This window comes from Tachyglossus aculeatus, chromosome 15 (genome assembly GCF_015852505.1).
Source record: "Tachyglossus aculeatus isolate mTacAcu1 chromosome 15, mTacAcu1.pri, whole genome shotgun sequence".
NCBI lineage: Eukaryota > Metazoa > Chordata > Mammalia > Monotremata > Tachyglossidae > Tachyglossus > Tachyglossus aculeatus.
Window position 1 is genome coordinate 14,853,814 of NC_052080.1, and position 17,910 is coordinate 14,871,723.

General features: G+C 53.4%; 1 protein-coding gene across 1 annotated transcript in view; it reads right to left on the minus strand.

The window, feature by feature from the left end:
• LOC119937583 (sodium/hydrogen exchanger 7-like) overlaps positions 1 to 17,902 on the minus strand; it is a 65,137-nt gene extending 47,235 nt beyond the window's left edge. Inside the window, exons 1-5 of the mRNA XM_038757136.1 lie at positions 16,874 to 17,902; positions 13,124 to 13,176; positions 10,036 to 10,259; positions 5,211 to 5,410; positions 1,816 to 1,893 (exon numbers count right to left, since the gene is read on the minus strand). Of these exons, the coding sequence (XP_038613064.1) occupies positions 1,816 to 1,893; positions 5,211 to 5,410; positions 10,036 to 10,259; positions 13,124 to 13,176; positions 16,874 to 17,902 (1,584 nt within the window). The remainder of the gene's footprint in view (positions 1 to 1,815; positions 1,894 to 5,210; positions 5,411 to 10,035; positions 10,260 to 13,123; positions 13,177 to 16,873) is intronic.
• Positions 17,903 to 17,910: the final 8 nt, after the last annotated feature.

Here is a 17,910-nt window from a genome sequence, read left to right on the forward strand (position 1 = left end):
ACTCCCCAGTGCTTAGAACAGTGCTTTGCACATACTAGGCACTTAATAAATGCCATCATTATTATTATAAGTCACTTCACTTCTCTGGGCCTCAGTGACCTCATCTGGAAAATGGGGATGAAGACCGTGAGCCCCCCGTGGGACAACCTGATCACCTTGTAACCTCCCCAGCGCTTAGAACAGTGCTTTGCACATAGTAAGCGCTTAATAAATGCCATCATTATCATTATTATTATTCTCTGGGCCTCAGTTCCCTCATCTGTAAAATGGGGATGAAGACAGTGAGCCCGCCGTGGGACAACCTGATCATCTTGTAACCACCCCAGCCATTAGAACAGGGCTTTGCACATAGTAAGCGCTTAATAAATGCCATCATTACTATTATTATTATATTAAAATACATTTCCCCTAGGGGAAATGGCAGAGCAAATCGATCCGTGGCATGTATTGAGCGCCAACTTTGTGCAAAGCAGTGTACTAAGTGCTTGGGGGAAGATCACAATAATAATGATGGCATTTATTAAGCGTTTACTATGCGCAAAGCACTGTTCTAAGCGCTGGGGAGGTTACAAGATGATCAGGTTGTCCCACGGGGGGCTCACGGTCTTCATCCCCATTTTACAGATGAGGGAACTGAGGCCCAGAGAAGTCAAGTGACTCGCCCAAAGTCACACAGCTGACAATTGGCGGAGCCGGGATTTGAACCCATGACCTCTGACTCCAAAGCCCGGGCTCTTTTCCACTTCTCTAAATGTAATGATGGTATTTGTTAAGCGCTTACTGCGTGACGAGCACCATTCTAAGCGCTGGGGGAGATCCATTTTCCAGATGAGGAAACTGAGGCCCAGAGAAGTGAAGTGACTCGCCCAAAGTCACCCGGCTGACAATTGGAGAAGCCGGGATTTGAACCCATGACCTCGGACTCCAAAGCCCAGGCTCTTTTCCACTTCTCTAAATATAACGATGGTATTTGTTAAGCGCTTACTGCGTGCCGAGCACCGTTCTAAGCGCTGGGGGAGATCCATCCATCAATCGTATTTATTGATCGCTTACTGTGTGCAGAGCACTGTACTAAGCGCTTGGGAAGTACAAATTGGCAACATATAGAGACAGTCCCTACCCAACAGGGGGCTCACGGTCTAAAAGATCCATTTTCCAGATGAGGAAACTGAGGCCCAGAGAAGTGAAGTGACTCGCCCAAAGTCACCCAGCTGACAGTTGGCGGAGCCGGGATTTGAACCCATGACCTCTGACCCCAAAGCCACTGAGCCACGCTGGAAGACGGCACGGCGCTATCTTCTAGACTGTGAGCCCGCTGTCGGGTGGGGACCGTCTCTATATGTTGCCAACTTGGCCTTCCCCAGCGCTTAGTACAGTGCTCGGCACACAGTGAGCGCCCAATTAATACGATTGAATGAATGAATATGTTTGTACATATTTATTACTCTGTTTATTTGACTTGTACATATTTATTCTATTTCTTTTATTTTGTTAACATGCTTTGTTTCGTTGTCCGTCTCCCCCTTCTAGCCGTCAGCCCACCGTGGGCAGGGAACAGTTGGGAGTGTCCTCTCGCGCGCTCAGTAAGTAGCACCGACTTACTCGGCCGCGGGGCCGAGGGCGAGCCGCGAAGGCGCTTAAAGGAGTCCAGCGCCCTGCGCACGGCGTTCAATACACGCGACCGATCGATCGATTACGGATCCGAGCGACCCGAGATGGAGTCGGGGCGGGCGGCCGGATTTCTTTTTTCCCTCCGGAAACCTCCACGGAGAGGAACGCCCGCGGACGGGGGATCAGGGAAGAAAACCCCCTTACCTTCTTCAAGCTGTATCCGGCGTGGAAAATAATGGGAGGCAACAGGATATTGAAAAAGACCTCGGGATCGAAAGTCACCTGAAAGAGACAAACCAGAGCGGATTTTGGGTGCTCCAGCTCTCCAACGCCATTCGCTCAATAAATACGATTGAATGAATGAATGAATTAATTAATTAGGTGCTTATCAAGTGCTTTCTAAGGGGACGCGACGTGGGGTGAACGTTTCAGACACCCAACGCTAAAACTGGAAAATCCCCGTCGCAACTCAAACGCGCCCGCCTCAATCGATCAATCAATAAATGGTACTTGAGCGCTCACTACATGCGGAGCACTGAAACTCTCATCTCAATCGATCAATCAATAAATGGTATTTGTCGAGCTCTCACTACGGGCAGAGCACTGAAACCCTCACCTCAATCGATCACTCAATAAATGGTATTTGTCGAGCGCTCACTACGTGCGGAGCACTGAAACCCTCACCTCCATCGATCAATCAATAAATGGTATTTGTCGAGCGCTCACTAGGTGCAGAGCACTGAAACCCTCACCTCCAAAGATCATCAATAAATGGTATTTGTCGAGCGCTCACTACGTGCAGAGCACTGAGGTTCTCACCTCAATTGATCAATCAATAAATGGTATTTGTCGAGCGCTCACTACATGCAGAGCACTGAAACCCTCACCTCCATCGATCAATCAATAAATGGTATTTGTCGAGCTCTCACTACGGGCAGAGCACTGAAACCCTCACCTCAATCGATCACTCAATAAATGGTATTTGTCGAGCGCTCACTACGTGCGGAGCACTGAAACCCTCACCTCCATCGATCAATCAATAAATGGTATTTGTCGAGCGCTCACTAGGTGCAGAGCACTGAAACCCTCACCTCCAAAGATCAATCAATAAATGGTATTTGTCGAGCGCTCACTACGTGCAGAGCACTGAGGTTCTCACCTCAATTGATCAATCAATAAATGGTATTTGTCGAGCGCTCACTACATGCAGAGCACTGAAACCCTCACCTCCATCGATCAATCAATAAATGGTATTTGTCGAGCGCTCACTATGTGCAGAGCACTGAAACCCTCACCTTAATCGATCACTCAATAAATGGTATTTGTCGAGCGCTCACTACGTGCAGAGCACTGAGGTCCTCACCTCAATCGATCAATCAATAAATGGTATTTGTCGAGCGCTCACTACGTGCAGAGCACTGAAACCCTCACCTCCATCAATCAATCAATAAATGGTATTTGTCGAGCGCTCACTACGTGCAGATCACTGAAACCCTCACCTCCAAAGATCAATCAATAAATGGTATTTGTCGAGCGCTCACTACATGCAAAGCACTGAAACCCTCACCTCAATCGATCAATCAATAAATGGTATTTGTCGAGCGCTCACTACGTGCAGAGCACTGAGGTCCTCACCTCCATCGATCAATCAATAAATGGTATTTGTCGAGCGCTCACTACGTGCAGAGCACTGAAACCCTCACCTCCACCAATCACTCAATAAATGGTATTTGTCGAACACTCACTAGTTGCAGAGCACTGAAACCCTCACCTCCATCGATCACTCAATAAATGGTATTTGTCGAGCGCTCACTACGTGGGGAGCACTGAAACCCTCACCTCCATCGATCAATCAATAAATGGTATTTGTCGAGCGCTCACTACGTGCGGAGCACTGAAACGCTCACCTCCATCGATCACTCAATAAATGGTATTTGTTGAGTGCTCAGTATGTGCGGAGCACTGAAACCCTCACCTCCATCGATCAATCAATGAATGGTATTTGTTGAGCGCTCACTACGTGCAGAGCACTGAAACCCTCACCTTAATCGATCACTCAATAAATGGTGTTTGTCGAGCGCTCACTACGTGCAGGGTACAAACCCTCACCTTAATCGATCACTCAATAAATGGTATTTGTCGAGCGCTCACTACGTGCGGAGCACTGAAACCCTCACCTCCACCGATCGCTCAATAAATGGTATTTGTTGAACGCTCACTAGTTGCAGAGCACTGAAACCTTCACCTCCATCGATCACTCAATAAATGGTATTTGTCGAGCGCTCACTACATGCGGAGCACTGAAACCCTCACCTCCATCGATCAATCAATAAACGGTATTTGTCGAGCGCTCACTACGGGCGGAGCACTGAAACCCTCACCTCCAATCAATCAATAAATGGTATTTGTTGAGCGCTACATGCAGAGCACTGAGGCCCTCACCTCAATCGATCAATAATTGGTATCTGTCGAGCGCTTACTATGTATCTCCCCCAGCGCTTAGAACGGTGCTCAGCACATAGTAAGCGCTGGGAGACCCCTCTCTCATACGACTGAATGAACAAATGCCGTCGTGATTATTATCACTCCCGCGCCCGCCACAGAGTAAGCACTTTGCGACCACGTTCATGTTATATATGTTGCCAACCTGTACTCCCCAAGCGCTTCGTACAGTGCTCTGCCCACAGGAAGCGCTCAATAAATACGACTGAATGAACAAATGCCGTCGTGATTATTATCGTACAGTGCTCTGCACACAGTAAGCGCTCAATAAATACGACTGAATGAACAAATGCCATCATGATTATTATCACTCCCGCGCCCGCCACAGAGTAAGCGCTTCACGAGCATGTTCATGTTATATATGTTTATATGTATATATGTTTGTACATATTTATTACTCTAGTTATTTATTGATTGATTTTACTTTTACATATCTATTCTATTTATTTTATTTTGTTAGTATGTTTGGTTTTGTTCTCTGTCTCCCCCTTTTAGACTGTGAGCCCACTGTTGGGTAGGGACTGTCTCTATATGTTGCCAACTTGGACTTCCCAAGCGCTTAGTACAGTGCTCTGCACACAGTAAGCGCTCAATACGATTGATGATGATGATGATGATGATGATGAACAAATGCTGTCGTGATTATTATCACTCCTGCGCCCGCCACAGAGTGAGCGCTTCGCAAGCATGTTCATGTTATATATGTTGCCAACTTGTACTCCCCAAGTGCTTCGTACAGTGCTCTGCACACAGTAAGCGCCCAATAAATACGATTGAATGAACAAATGCCGTCGTGATTATTATCGTACAGTGCTCTGCACACAGTAAGCGCTCAATAAATACGACTGAATGAACAAACGCCGTCGCGATTATTATCACTCCCGCGCCCGCCACCGAGCAAGCGCTTCACGAGCACCGTGATTAGGACCGTTATTATTATTCATTCACTCCGTCGGATTTATCGGGCGCTTACTGCGCGCGGAGCGCTGTACTAAGCGCTTGGGAAGTACGAGTTGGCAACATCTAGCGACGGACGGTCCCTGTAGCTTTATTGCTGTTTATTAGCGCGTGAGGAGGCTGCCCGGAGGAGGACCGACCTTCCTCAGCATGTCGTTCTGCTCCACGTTGTCGATCTTCCCGAGCCCGATCTCGCCCTTCAGGGTGTACTCGAAGAATTTCCCGCTGACGTTGACGAGCAGCGTGGAGAAGGGCCGGGTGCCGGGGGAGCAGGCCGGGGGCCGCTCCCGGGCCCCGCCGGCCGGGAAGCCGTACCGCAGGATCACCCCGACGATCAGGCCTGGAACCGGGAAGACGGAAAAGACGTCAGGCGCCGGCCGGGCCACCGAGAAGCCGGAGCGTTCGCACCCAGAACGCCTCTCGACTGGCGAAGGTGGTCGGCTGTGGGACCCCGGGTGACTCCCTCCACCTCTCTGGGCCTCGGTTACCTCGTCTGGGAAATGGGGATGAAGACCGCGAGCCCCATGAGGGGGCGCGGACCGTGTCCCCCTCGTCCCCCCTCCATCCCCCCATCTTACCTCTTTCCCTTCCCCACAGCACCTGTATATATGTTTTTACATATTTATTACTCTATTTATTGATTTTACTTGTACATATTTATTTTATTTTGAAAGTATGTTTGGTTTTGTTCTCCGTCTCCCCCTTTTAGACTGTGAGCCCACTGTTGGGTAGGGACCGTCTCTCTATGTTGCCAACTTGGACTTCCCAAGCGCTTAGTACAGTGCTCTGCACACAGTAAGCGCTCAATAAATACGATTGATAGCACCTTTATATATGTGTTTACATATTTATTACTCTATTTTACTTGTACATATCTATTCTACTTATTTTATTTTGAAAGTATGTTTGGTTTTGTTCTCCATCTCCCCCTTTTAGACTGTGAGCCCACTGTTGGGTAGGGACCGTCTCTCGATGTTGCCAACTTGGACTTCCCAAGCGCTTAGTACAGTGCTCTGCACACAGTAAGCGCTCAATAAATACGATTGATAGCACCTTTATATATGTGTTTACATATTTATTACTCTATTTTACTTGTACATATCTATTCTACTTATTTTATTTTGTTAGTATGTTTGGTTTTGTCCTCCGTCTCCCCCTTCTAGACTGTGAGCCCACTGTTGGGTAGGGACCGTCTCTCGATGTTGCCAACTTGGACTTCCCAAGCGCTTAGTACAGTGCTCTGCACACAGTAAGCGCTCAATAAATACGATTGATAGCACCTTTATATATGTGTTTACATATTTATTCCTCTATTTAGTTTACTTGTACATATCTATTCTATTTTATTTTGTATGTTTGGTTTTGTTGTCTGTCTCCCCCTTTTAGACTGTGAGCCCACTGTTGGGTAGGGACCGTCTCTATATGTTGCCAACTTGGACTTCCCAAGCGCTTAGTACAGTGCTCTGCACACAGTAAGCGCTCAATAAATACGATTGATAGCACCTTTATATATGTGTTTACATATTTATTACTGTATTTATTTATTTATTTTACTTGTACATATCTATTCTATTTATTTCATTTTGTATGTTTGGTTTTGTTCTCTGTCTCCCCCTTTTAGACTGTGAGTCCACTGTTGGGTAGGGAATGTCTCCATATGTTGCCAACTTGTACTTCCCAAGCGCTTAGTACAGTGCTCTGCACACAGTAAGCGCTCAATCAATACTATTGATAGCACCTGTATATATGTTTTTACTATTATTATTTCTAGACCGCGAGCCCGCCGTCGGGTAAGGACCGTCTCTATATGTTACCAACTTGCACTTCCCGAGCACATAGTACAGTGCTCTGCACACAGTAAGCGCTCAATAAATTGAATGAATGAATGAATAATAAATGCCATCATTATTATTATTATTCTCCGGGCCTCCGTTTCCTCATCTGGAAAATGGGGCTGAAGACTGTGGGCCCCCCGTGGGACAACCTGATCACCCTGCAACCTCCCCAGCGCTTGGAACAGTGCTTTGCACGTAGTAAGCGCTTAATAAATGCCATCATTATTATTACTATTATTCTCCGGGCCTCCGTTTCCTCACCTGGAAAACGGGGCTGAAGACTGTGGGCCCCCCGTGGGACAACCTCATCACCCTGCAACCTCCCCAGCGCTTGGAACAGTGCTTTGCACGTAGTAACTGCTTAATAAATGCCATCATTATTATTACTATTATTCTCCGGGCCTCCGTTTCCTCATCTGGAAAATGGGGCTGAAGACTGTGGGCCCCCCGGGGGACAACCTCATCACCTTGCAACCTCCCCAGCGCTTGGAACAGTGCTTTGCACGTAGTAAGCGCTTAATAAATGCCATCATTATTATTACTATTATTCTCCGGGCCTCCGTTTCCTCATCTGGAAAATGGGGCTGAAGACTGTGGGCCCCCCGTGGGACAACCTCATCACCTTGCAACCTCCCCAGCGCTTGGAACAGTGCTTTGCACGTAGTAAGTGCTTAATAAATGCCATCATTATTATTACTGTTATCAGTGGCCAGGGGTTGGGGGCTCCCAGGGGTGGGGAGATGGGGACTCCCTGGGGGCAGAAGCATCTGGGATGGGGGGTCCTAGGGGTGGGGAGGGTCCCGGGGGTCTGGCGCCGACCCTAGATCAAGGCAAGACGTGGGGGGGGTGGTCCCCCTGGTTGGTGGGTGGGTCTGGGGGGAGGCCTTGCAGTGACCAGAGGCCATGGCCAGGCCTGGACAGAACTGGGGGGGCCTTTACACTGATTGTAGATCACAGCCTAATTCTGAGGGGGCCCCAGGGCAGGGGGTGGGGGGGTCCTTGGGCAGGGTGGGGGGCCCAGGGGGCCTGGCACTGCCCGTAGGCCATGGCCTAGGCCTCAGGGGATCCCTGGGCAGGGGCTGAGGGGGGTCCCTGGGCAGGGTGGGGGGCCCAGCCTGGCACTGCCCGTAGACCATGGCCTAGGCCTGAGGGGATCCTTGGGCAGGGGATGGGGGGTCCCTGGGCAGGGTGGGGGGCCCAGGGAGCCTGGCACTGCCTGTAGGCCCCGGCCTAGGCCTGAGGGGATCCTTGGGCAGGGGGTTGCGGGGGTCCCTGGGCCTGGTGGGGAATCCGGGGGGCCTGGCACTGACCGTAGGCCATGGCCTAGGCCTGAGGGGATCCTTGGGCAGGGGTGGGAGGGTCCCTGCACAGGGTGGGGGGTCCAGGGGGCCTGGCACTGACCATAGGCCCTGGCCTAGGCCTGAGGGGATCCTTGGACAGGGGTTGGGGAGTCCCTGGGCAGGGTGGGGGGCCCAGCCTGGCACTGCCCGTAGACCATGGCCTAGGCCTGAGGGGATCCTTGGGCAGGGGATGGGGGGGGTCCCTGGGCAAGGTGGGGGGCCCAGGGAGCCTGGCACTGCCTGTAGGCCCCAGCCTAGGCCTCAGGGGATCCTTGGGCAGGGGTTGCGGGGGTCCCTGGGCCTGGTGGGGAATCCGGGGGGCCTGGCACTGACCGTAGGCCATGGCCTAGGCCTGAGAGGATCCCTGGGCAGGGGTGGGAGGGTCCCTGGGCAGGGTGGGGGGGCCCAGGGGGCCTGGCACTGCCCGTAGGCCATGGCCTAGGCCTGAGGGGATCCTTGGGCAGGGGTGGCAGGGTCCCTGCGCAGGGTGGGGGGTCCAGGGGGCCTGGCACTGACCATAGGCCCTGGCCTAGGCCTGAGGGGATCCTTGGACAGGGGTTGGGGGGGTCCCTGGGCAGGGTGGGGGGCCCAGGGGGCCTGGCACTGCCCGTAGGCCCTGGCCTAGGCCTGAGGGGATCCCTGGGCAAGGGTGGGAGGGTCCCTGGGCAGGGTGGGGAGAATCCGGGGGGCCTGGCATTGACTGTAGACCATGGCCTAAGCCTGAGGGGATCCCTGGGCGGGGGGGGGGGGGGGGGGTCCCTGGGCAGGTTGGGGAGGGGTCCAGGGGGGCCTGGCACTGCCCGTAGGCCATAGCCTAGGCCTGAGGGGATCCTTGGGCACGGGATGGGGGGGTCCCTGGGCAGGGTGAGGGGCCCATAGGGCCTGGCACTGCCCGTAGGCCATAGCCTAGGCCTGAGGAGATCCTTGGGCAAGGGATGGGGGGGTCCCTGGGCAGGGTGGGAAGGACCCTGGGGGCCTGGTACTGACTGTAGGCCCTGGCCTAGGCCTGAGGGGATCCTTGGGCAGGGGTTGCGGGGGTCCCTGGGCCTGGTGGGGAATCCGGGGGGCCTGGCACTGCCCGTAGGCCCTGGCCTAGGCCTGAGGGGATCCTTGGGCACGGGATGGGGTGGTCCCTGGGCAGGGTGGGAAGGGCCCAGGGGGCCTGGCACTGCCCGTAGGCCCTGGCCTAGGCCTGAGGGGATCCTTGGGCAGGGGTTGGGGGGGTCCCTGGGCAGGGTGGGAAGGGCCCAGGGGGCCTGGCACTGAACGTAGGCCATGGCCCAGGCCTGAGGGGATCCTTGGGCAGGGGATGGGGGGGTGTCCCGGGGCAGGGTGGGGGGAATCCGGGGGGCCTGGCACTGACCGTAGGCCCTGGCCTAGGCCTGAGGGGATCCCTGGGCACGGGATGGGGTGGTCCCTGGGCAGGGTGGGAAGGGCCCAGGGGGCCTGGCACTGCCCGTAGGCCCTGGCCTAGGCCTGAGGGGATCCTTGGGCAGGGGTTGGGGGGTCCCTGGGCAGGGTGGGAAGGGCCTAGGGGGCCTGGCACTGAACGTAGGCCATGGCCCAGGCCTGAGGAGATCCTTGGGCAGGGGATGGGAGGGTCCCTGGGCCTGGTGGGGGGCTCAGGAGGCCTGGCACTACCCGGAGGCCATGGCCTAGGCCTGAGGGGATCCCTGGGCAGGGGATGGGGCGGGTCCCTGGGCCTGGTGCGGGGTCCCGGGGGGCCTGGCAGTGCCCGTAGGCGCCGGGCCGGGGGTGGTCGGGGGTCCCGGGGTCTCTCCGCCACTCGCCGTAGATCATGGCCAGGCCGGTCTCGTGCAGGAATCGGGCCCGCCGGTGCTTGAAGAGCCAGATGGTGAGGATGGTGAGGGTCAGCAGCGCCGTGAAGGTCAGCAGGCTGGCGCTGTCCTGCCGGTGGCTCTCCTCCGCCTCCTGCTCCCCGGACAGCTCGCCCCCGGGCGGGGGCGGACCCCCGGGCAGAGGCGGACCCCCGGCCAGGGGCAGGGGCAGGGGCAGACCCCCCGGACCCGGCCCTGGCCCCGGCCCTGGCCCCGGCGGCTCCATGGCTCCTGACGCCCGCCCACTGCGCCGCCCGCACCCGCTGCTCCGCCCGCCCAACAACCCCGCCCTCCTTCTTCGTCTCCCTCCTCTCCCCTCCCTCTCCTTCTTCCTCTCCCCTTTCCCTTCACTCTCCCCTCCCTCCTCCTTCTCTCTCCTCCCTCTCCTCTCCTTCTTCCTCTCCCCCTTCCCTTCACTCTCCCCTCCCTCCTCCTTCTCTCCCCTCCCTCTCCTCTCCTTCTTCCTCTCCCCTTTCCCTTCACTCTCCCCTCCCTCCTCCTTCTCTCTCCTCCCTCTCCTCTCCTTCTTCCTCTCCCCTTTCCCTTCACTCTCCCCTCCCTCCTCCTTCTCTCTCCTCCCTCTCCTCTCCTTCTTCCTCTCCCCCTTCCCTTCACTCTCCCCTCCCTCCCTCCTTCTCTCCCCTCCCTCTCCTCTCCTTCTTCCTCTCCCCTTTCCCTTCACTCTCCCCTCCCTCCTCCTTCTCTCTCCTCCCTCTCCTCTCCTTCTTCCTCTCCCCCTTCCCTTCACTCTCCCCTCCCTCCCTCCTTCTCTCCCCTCCCTCTCCTCTCCTTCTTCCTCTCCCCCTTCCCTTCACTCTCCCCTCCCTCCCTCCTTCTCTCCCCTCCCTCTCCTCTCCTTCTTCCTCTCCCCTTTCCCTTCACTCTCCCCTCCCTCCTCCTTCTCTCTCCTCCCTCTCCTCTCCTTCTTCCTCTCCCCTTTCCCTTCACTCTCCCCTCCCTCCTCCTTCTCTCTCCTCCCTCTCCTCTCCTTCTTCCTCTCCCCCTTCCCTTCACTCTCCCCTCCCTCCCTCCTTCTCTCCCCTCCCTCTCCTCTCCTTCTTCCTCTCCCCTTTCCCTTCACTCTCCCCTCCCTCCTCCTTCTCTCTCCTCCCTCTCCTCTCCTTCTTCCTCTCCCCCTTCCCTTCACTCTCCCCTCCCTCCCTCCTTCTCTCCCCTCCCTCTCCTCTCCTTCTTCCTCTCCCCCTTCCCTTCACTCTCCCCTCCCTCCCTCCTTCTCTCCCCTCCCTCTCCTCTCCTTCTTCCTCTCCCCTTTCCCTTCACTCTCCCCTCCCTCCTCCTTCTCTCTCCTCCCTCTCCTCTCCTTCTTCCTCTCCCCCTTCCCTTCACTCTCCCCTCCCTCCCTCCTTCTCTCTCCTCCCTCTCCTCTCCTTCTTCCTCTCCCCTTTCCCTTCACTCTCCCCTCCCTCCTCCTTCTCTCTCCTCCCTCTCCTCTCCTTCTTCCTCTCCCCCTTCCCTTCACTCTCCCCTCCCTCCTCCTTCTCTCTCCTCCCTCTCCTCTCCTTCTTCCTCTCCCCCTTCCCTTCACTCTCCCCTCCCTCCCTCCTTCTCTCCCCTCCCTCTCCTCTCCTTCTTCCTCTCCCCCTTCCCTTCACTCTCCCCTCCCTCCCTCCTTCTCTCCCCTCCCTCTCCTCTCCTTCTTCCTCTCCCCTTTCCCTTCACTCTCCCCTCCCTCCTCCTTCTCCTCTCCTTCTTCCTCTCCCCTTTCCCTTCACTCTCCCCTCCCTCCTCCTTCTCTCTCCCCCCTCTCCTCTCCCTCTCTCTCCCCTTTCCCTTCACTCTCCCCTCCCTCCTCCTCCTCTCCCCTCACTCTCCTCTCCTTCTTCCTCTCCCCTCCCTCCTCCTTCTCTTCCTCTCCCTCCTCCTTCTCTTCCTCTCCTCTCCTTCCTCCTCTCCCTCTCCACTCCTTCTTCCCCTCCCTCCTCCCTCTCTCCCTCTCCACCTTCTTCCTCTCCCCCCACTCTTCTTTCCCTCTCCTCTCCTTCTTCCTCTCAGTCCTTTCCCCTCACTCTCCTTCTCTTCCTCCTCTCCCCCCCTCCTTTCTCCCTCCCTCTCCTCTCCCTCTCTGCCCCTTTTTCCTCTCCCCCTCACTCTCCTTTCCTTTTTCCTCTCCTTCTTCCTCTCTGTCCTTTCCCTTCACTCTCCCTCTCCTCTCTTCCTCTCCCCTCCCTCCTCCTTCTCTCCCTCACCTCTCCTTCCTCTCCCTCCTTTCAGCTCACTCTTCTCTCCTCTTCCCCCTCTCCTCTCCCTCTCCATCTTCTTCCTCTCCCTCTTCCTTTCCTTCTTCCTCTCACCTCACTCTCTCTCCTCTCCTCTCACTCTCCTCTCCCCCCTCCTCTCCTTCTCTCTGTCCTTTCCCCCCACTCTCCTCTCCTCTCCTCTCCTCTCCCTCTCTCCTCCTTCTTCCTCTCCCTCACCTCTCTCTCCCCCCTCACTCTCTCCTCTTCCTCTCCTCTCCTTCTCTCCTCCTCCTTCCTGTCCCTCACCTCTCCCTCTCCTCCTTCTTCCTCTCCCTCTCCTCTCCCTCTTCCTTTTCCTTCCCTCCTCCTTTACCCCTCCTCTTCCTCACCCTCTCCTTTCCTCCCTCTCCCTGTCCTTATCCCTCTCCCCCCTCGCTGACCTCCCTGCCCCACATGGGACACACACCGCTAATCCCTATTTTACAGATGAGGGAACCGAGGCCCCGGGAAGGGAAGTGAAGTGGGCTCGTCTCTACCCCGGAGGAGTTTAGTTCTGGGCCCGACGCCCGCCAGGCACTTAACAAATACCATAAAAATGCAAACAAGGAGTCCAGGCCGTGCCACGTAGCGCAGATATTTACAGGCACGATCAGAAAACGGGAAGTCATGGTTCTTCTGACTCCCTGGGCCGCGAAACCCACTGTTGGGTAGGGACCGTCTCTATACGTTGCCAACTTGGACTTCCCAAGCGCTTAGTACAGTGCTCTGCACACAGTAAGCGCTCAATAAATACGATTGATGATGATGATGACGGTCCAACCACACCGACGACCTCCAGTCACCGGAGAGAGCCTCGCTCCCTTAAACGGGGCGTCTGGGAGACGGCCACGCGGGCCTAGAAACGAGACCGCTCGGAGGCAGCAGTCGGGGGAGAAGGGATAATAATAATAATAATAATAATAACGGCATCTGTTAAGCGCTCACTACGTGCCAAGCACCATCCTAAGCACTGGGGAGATCCGAGGCGATCAGGTTGTCCCACGGGGGGCTCGCGGTCTTCATCCCCATCTTCCAGATGAGGTCACTGAGGCTCAGAGAAGTTAAGCGACTTGACCGAGGTCACGCGGCAGACGGGTGGGGGAGCGGGATTCGAACCCACGACCTCCGACTCCCAAGCGCGGGCCCTTTCCGCTGAGCCACGCCGGGATGCGAGGCCTAGACGTCCGCGGCGCTCACTGTGTGTCAAACGCTGTTTTACGCGCCGGGGTTGGTTCGACGCGGTCCCTGTCCCACGTGGAGCTCGCGTTCGAAGAAAGAGGGAGGACAGGTGTTTATTAATAATAATAATAATAATAATAATAATGATGATGATGGCATCTATTAAGCGCTTACTATGTGCAAAGCACCGTTCTAAGCGCTGGGGAGGTTACGAGGTGATCGGGTTGTCCCGCGGGGGGGCTCCCTGTCTCCATCCCCATTTTCCAGATGAGGGAACTGAGGCCTAGAGAAGTGAAGTCACGCAGCTGACGGTTGGCGGAGCCGGGATTTGAACCCGTGACCTCGGACTCCAAATCAATCAATCAATCGTATTTATTGAGCGCTTACTGTGTGCAGAGCACTGGACTAAGCGCTTGGGAAGTCCAAGTTGGCAACATCTAGAGACGGTCCCTACCCGACAGTGGGCTCACGGTCTAGAAGGGGGGGACAGAGAACAAAATCAAACATATTAACAAAATAAAATAAATAGAATAGATACGTACAAGTAAAATAAATAAAGCGTAATAAATATGTACAAACATATATACATATATACAGGTGCTGTGGGGAAGGGCTTAGAACAGTGCATGGCACATAGTAAGCGCTTCACAAATACCATCATCATCATCATCATTATTATTATATAATATAATACCGTAATCCCCATGTTATTATTATTGTTATTATCATAGCAAGACTGTGCGCCCCACATTATCATTCTCATTATTATTATTATTGTTACTATTATTAAGACTGGAAGCCCCACGTGGGACAACCTGATTACCTCGTATCAATGGGTTCGAATCCCGTCTCCGCCAATTGTCAGCTGGGTGACTTTGGGCAAGTCACTTCACTTCTCTGGGCCTCAGTTCCCTCATCTGTAAAATGGGGATGAAGACTAGGAGCCCCCCGGGGGACCACCTGATCAGCTTGTAACCTCCCCAGCGCTTAGAACAGTGCTTTGCACATAGTAAACGTTTAATAAATGCCATAAATAAAAACCCCCGGCACTTAGAGCAGTACTTGGCACGTAGTAAGTGCTTAATAAATGCCATAAATAAAAAACCCCGGCGCTTAGACCAGTGCTTGGCACATAGTAAGCGCTTCACAAATACCATCATTATTATTTTATTCTTCTTATCATCATTATTATTAAGAAGAGTGTAAGCCCCACGAATAATCCTTCTTATTATTATCATTATTATTACCAAGACTGCAAGCCCCTCATTATTCTTATTATTATTATTATTACTATTAATAAGACTGTAAGCCCATTATTCTTCTCATTGTTATCATTAGTAGTATGAATAAGACTGTAAGTCCCACGTTATTCTTCTTCTTCTTATCATTCATTCATTCAATCGTATTTATTGAGCCTTTACTGTGTGCAGAGCACTGTACTAAGCGCTTGGGAAGTACAAGTTGGCAACATACTTAGTACTATAATTAGTAACATAATCATTATTAGTATTAAGAAGACTAAGCCCCATGTTATTCTTGTTATTATTATCATTATTAGTATTAATAAGAGTGTAAGCCCCACGTTATTGTTTTTATTATTATTATTAGTATTAATGAGTGGAACCCCACGTTATCATCCTTATTATCCTTATTATTTCTAATGACTGCAAGCCCCACGTTATTCATTCATTCAATCGTACTTGTTGAGCGCTTACTGTGTGCAGATCACTGTACTAAGCACTTGAGCATGTTATTGTCCTTCCTATTATCATTATTATTGTTAAGAAGACTGTAAGCCCCACGTTATTCTTGTTATTATTATCATTATTAGTATTAATAAGAGTGTAAGCCCCACGATATTGTTTTTATTATCATTATTAGTATTAATAAGAGTGGAACCCCACGTTATTATCCTTATTATTTTTAATGACTGCAAGCCCCACGTTATTCATTCATTCAATCGTATTTACTGAGCGCTTACTGTGTGCAGAGCGCTGTACTAAGCGCTTGACCATGTTAGTCTTCTTCCTATTATCATTATTATTGTTAAGAAGACTGTAAGCCCCACGTTATTCTTATTATTATCATTATTAGTATTAATAAGAGTGTAAGCCCCACGTTATTGTTTTTATTATCATTATTAGTATTAATAAGAGTGGAACCCCACGTTATCATCCTTATTATCATTATTATTTTTAATGACTGCAAGCCCCACGTTATTCATTCATTCAATCGTACTTGTTGAGCGCTTACTGTGTGCAGATCACTGTACTAAGCACTTGAGCATGTTATTCTCCTTCCTATTATCATTATTATTGTTAAGAAGACTGTAAGCCCCACGTTATTCTTGTTATTATTATCATTATTAGTATTAATAAGAGTGTAAGTCCCACGATATTGTTTTTATTATCATTATTAGTATTAATAAGAGTGGAACCCCACGTTATTATCCTTATTATTTTTAATGACTGCAAGCCCCACGTTATTCATTCATTCAATCGTATTTACTGAGCGCTTACTGTGTGCAGAGCGCTGTACTAAGCGCTTGACCATGTTAGTCTTCTTCCTATTATCATTATTATTGTTAAGAAGACTGTAAGCCCCACGTTATTCTTGTTATTATTATCATTATTAGTATTAATAAATGAGTGTAAGCCCCACGTTATTGTTTTTATTATCATTATTAGCATTAATAAGAGTGGAACCCCACGTTATCATCCTTATTATCATTATTATTTTTAATGACTGCAAGCCCCACGTTATTCACTCATTCAATCGTACTTATTGAGCGCTTACTGTGTGCAGAGCACTGTACTAAGCTCTTGAGCATGTTATTGTCCTTCCTATTATCATTATTATTGTTAAGAAGACTGTAAGCCCCACGTTATTCTTGTCATCATTATTAGTATTAAGAAGGCTGTAAGCCCTACCTTATTATCCTTCCTATTATTATCATTATTATTATTATTATTAAGACTGCAAGCCCCAAGTTATTCTCCTTCCTATTATCATTATTAGTGTTAACAAGGCTGTAAGCCCCACGTTATTCTTGTCATCATTATTAGTATTAAGAAGGCTGTAAGCCCTACCTTATTATCCTTCCTATTATTATCATTATTATTATTATTATTAAGACTGCAAGCCCCAAGTTATTCTCCTTCCTATTATCATTATTAGTGTTAACAAGGCTGTAAGCCCCACGTTATTTTTCTTCTTATTATTATTATCATTATTAGTATTAATGAGACTGTAAGCCACGTCATTCATCTTATTACTGTTCTTATTCTTACGTTAGAAAAAAGGGCAGTCATCAACAGGGCCCCGCCCCCCTCGCATGGGCCCTAACCGGAAGTCACGTGGCCTCTCGCCCTCACGCGCCCCCCGCCCGGGAGAGGGTCAGTGGGCGGGGCTCCCCGCGATCCCCGCACTCCCCGCACGCCCATTGGTCGCGGCGCAGAGGCCGGGGGGCGCCCATTGGTCGCGGCGCAGAGGCCGGGGGGCGCCCATTGGTCGCGGCGCAGCGGCCGGGCGGGCGCCCATTGGTCGCGGCGTAGCGACAGGACGGGCGCCCATTGGTCGGGGCGCGACTGCCGGGCCGGCGCCGATTGGTCGGGGCGTGGAGGCCGGCGGGCGCCCATTGGTCGCGGCGCGGCGACAGAACGGGCGCCGATTGGTCGGGGCGCGGCGGCCGGGCCGGCGCCGATTGGTCGGGGCGTGGAGGCTGGGAGGGCGCCCATTGGTCGCAGCGCGGAGGCCGGGCGGGCGCCGATTGGTCGCAGCGTGGAGGCCGGGCGGGCGCCGATTGGTCGCAGCGCGGAGGCCGGGCGGTGGCCGGGCGGACGCTCATTGGTCGGCGCGCGGAGGCCGGGCGGGCGCCCATTGGTCGCGGCGCGGCGACAGGACGGGCGCCGATTGGTCGGGGCGCGGCGGCCGGGCGGGCGCCGATTGGTCGGGGCGCGGCGACAGGAAGGGCGCCCATTGGTCGCGGCGCGGTGGCCGGGCGGTCGCTCATTGGTCGCCGCGCGGAGGCCGGGCGGGCGCCCATTGGTCTCGGAGCAGCGACAGGACGGGCGCCGATTGGTCGGGGCGCGGCGGCCAAGCCGGCGCCGATTGGTCGGGGCGTAGAGGCCGGGCGGGCGCCCATTGGTCGCGGCGCGGCGACAGGACGGGCGCCGATTGGTCGGGGCGCGGAGGCCGGGCGGGCGCCCATTGGTCAGAACGTAGGGGCCGCGCGGGCGCCCATTGGTCGGGGCGCGGCGACAGGCGTTGCCTATCGGTCGGGGCGCGGCGACAGGACGGGCGCCCATTGGTCGCGGCGCGGCGACAGGACGGGCGCCGATTGGCCGCGCGGCAGCCGGGCCTGCGCCGATTGGTGGGGGCGCGGCGACAGGACGGGCGCCCATTGGCCGCG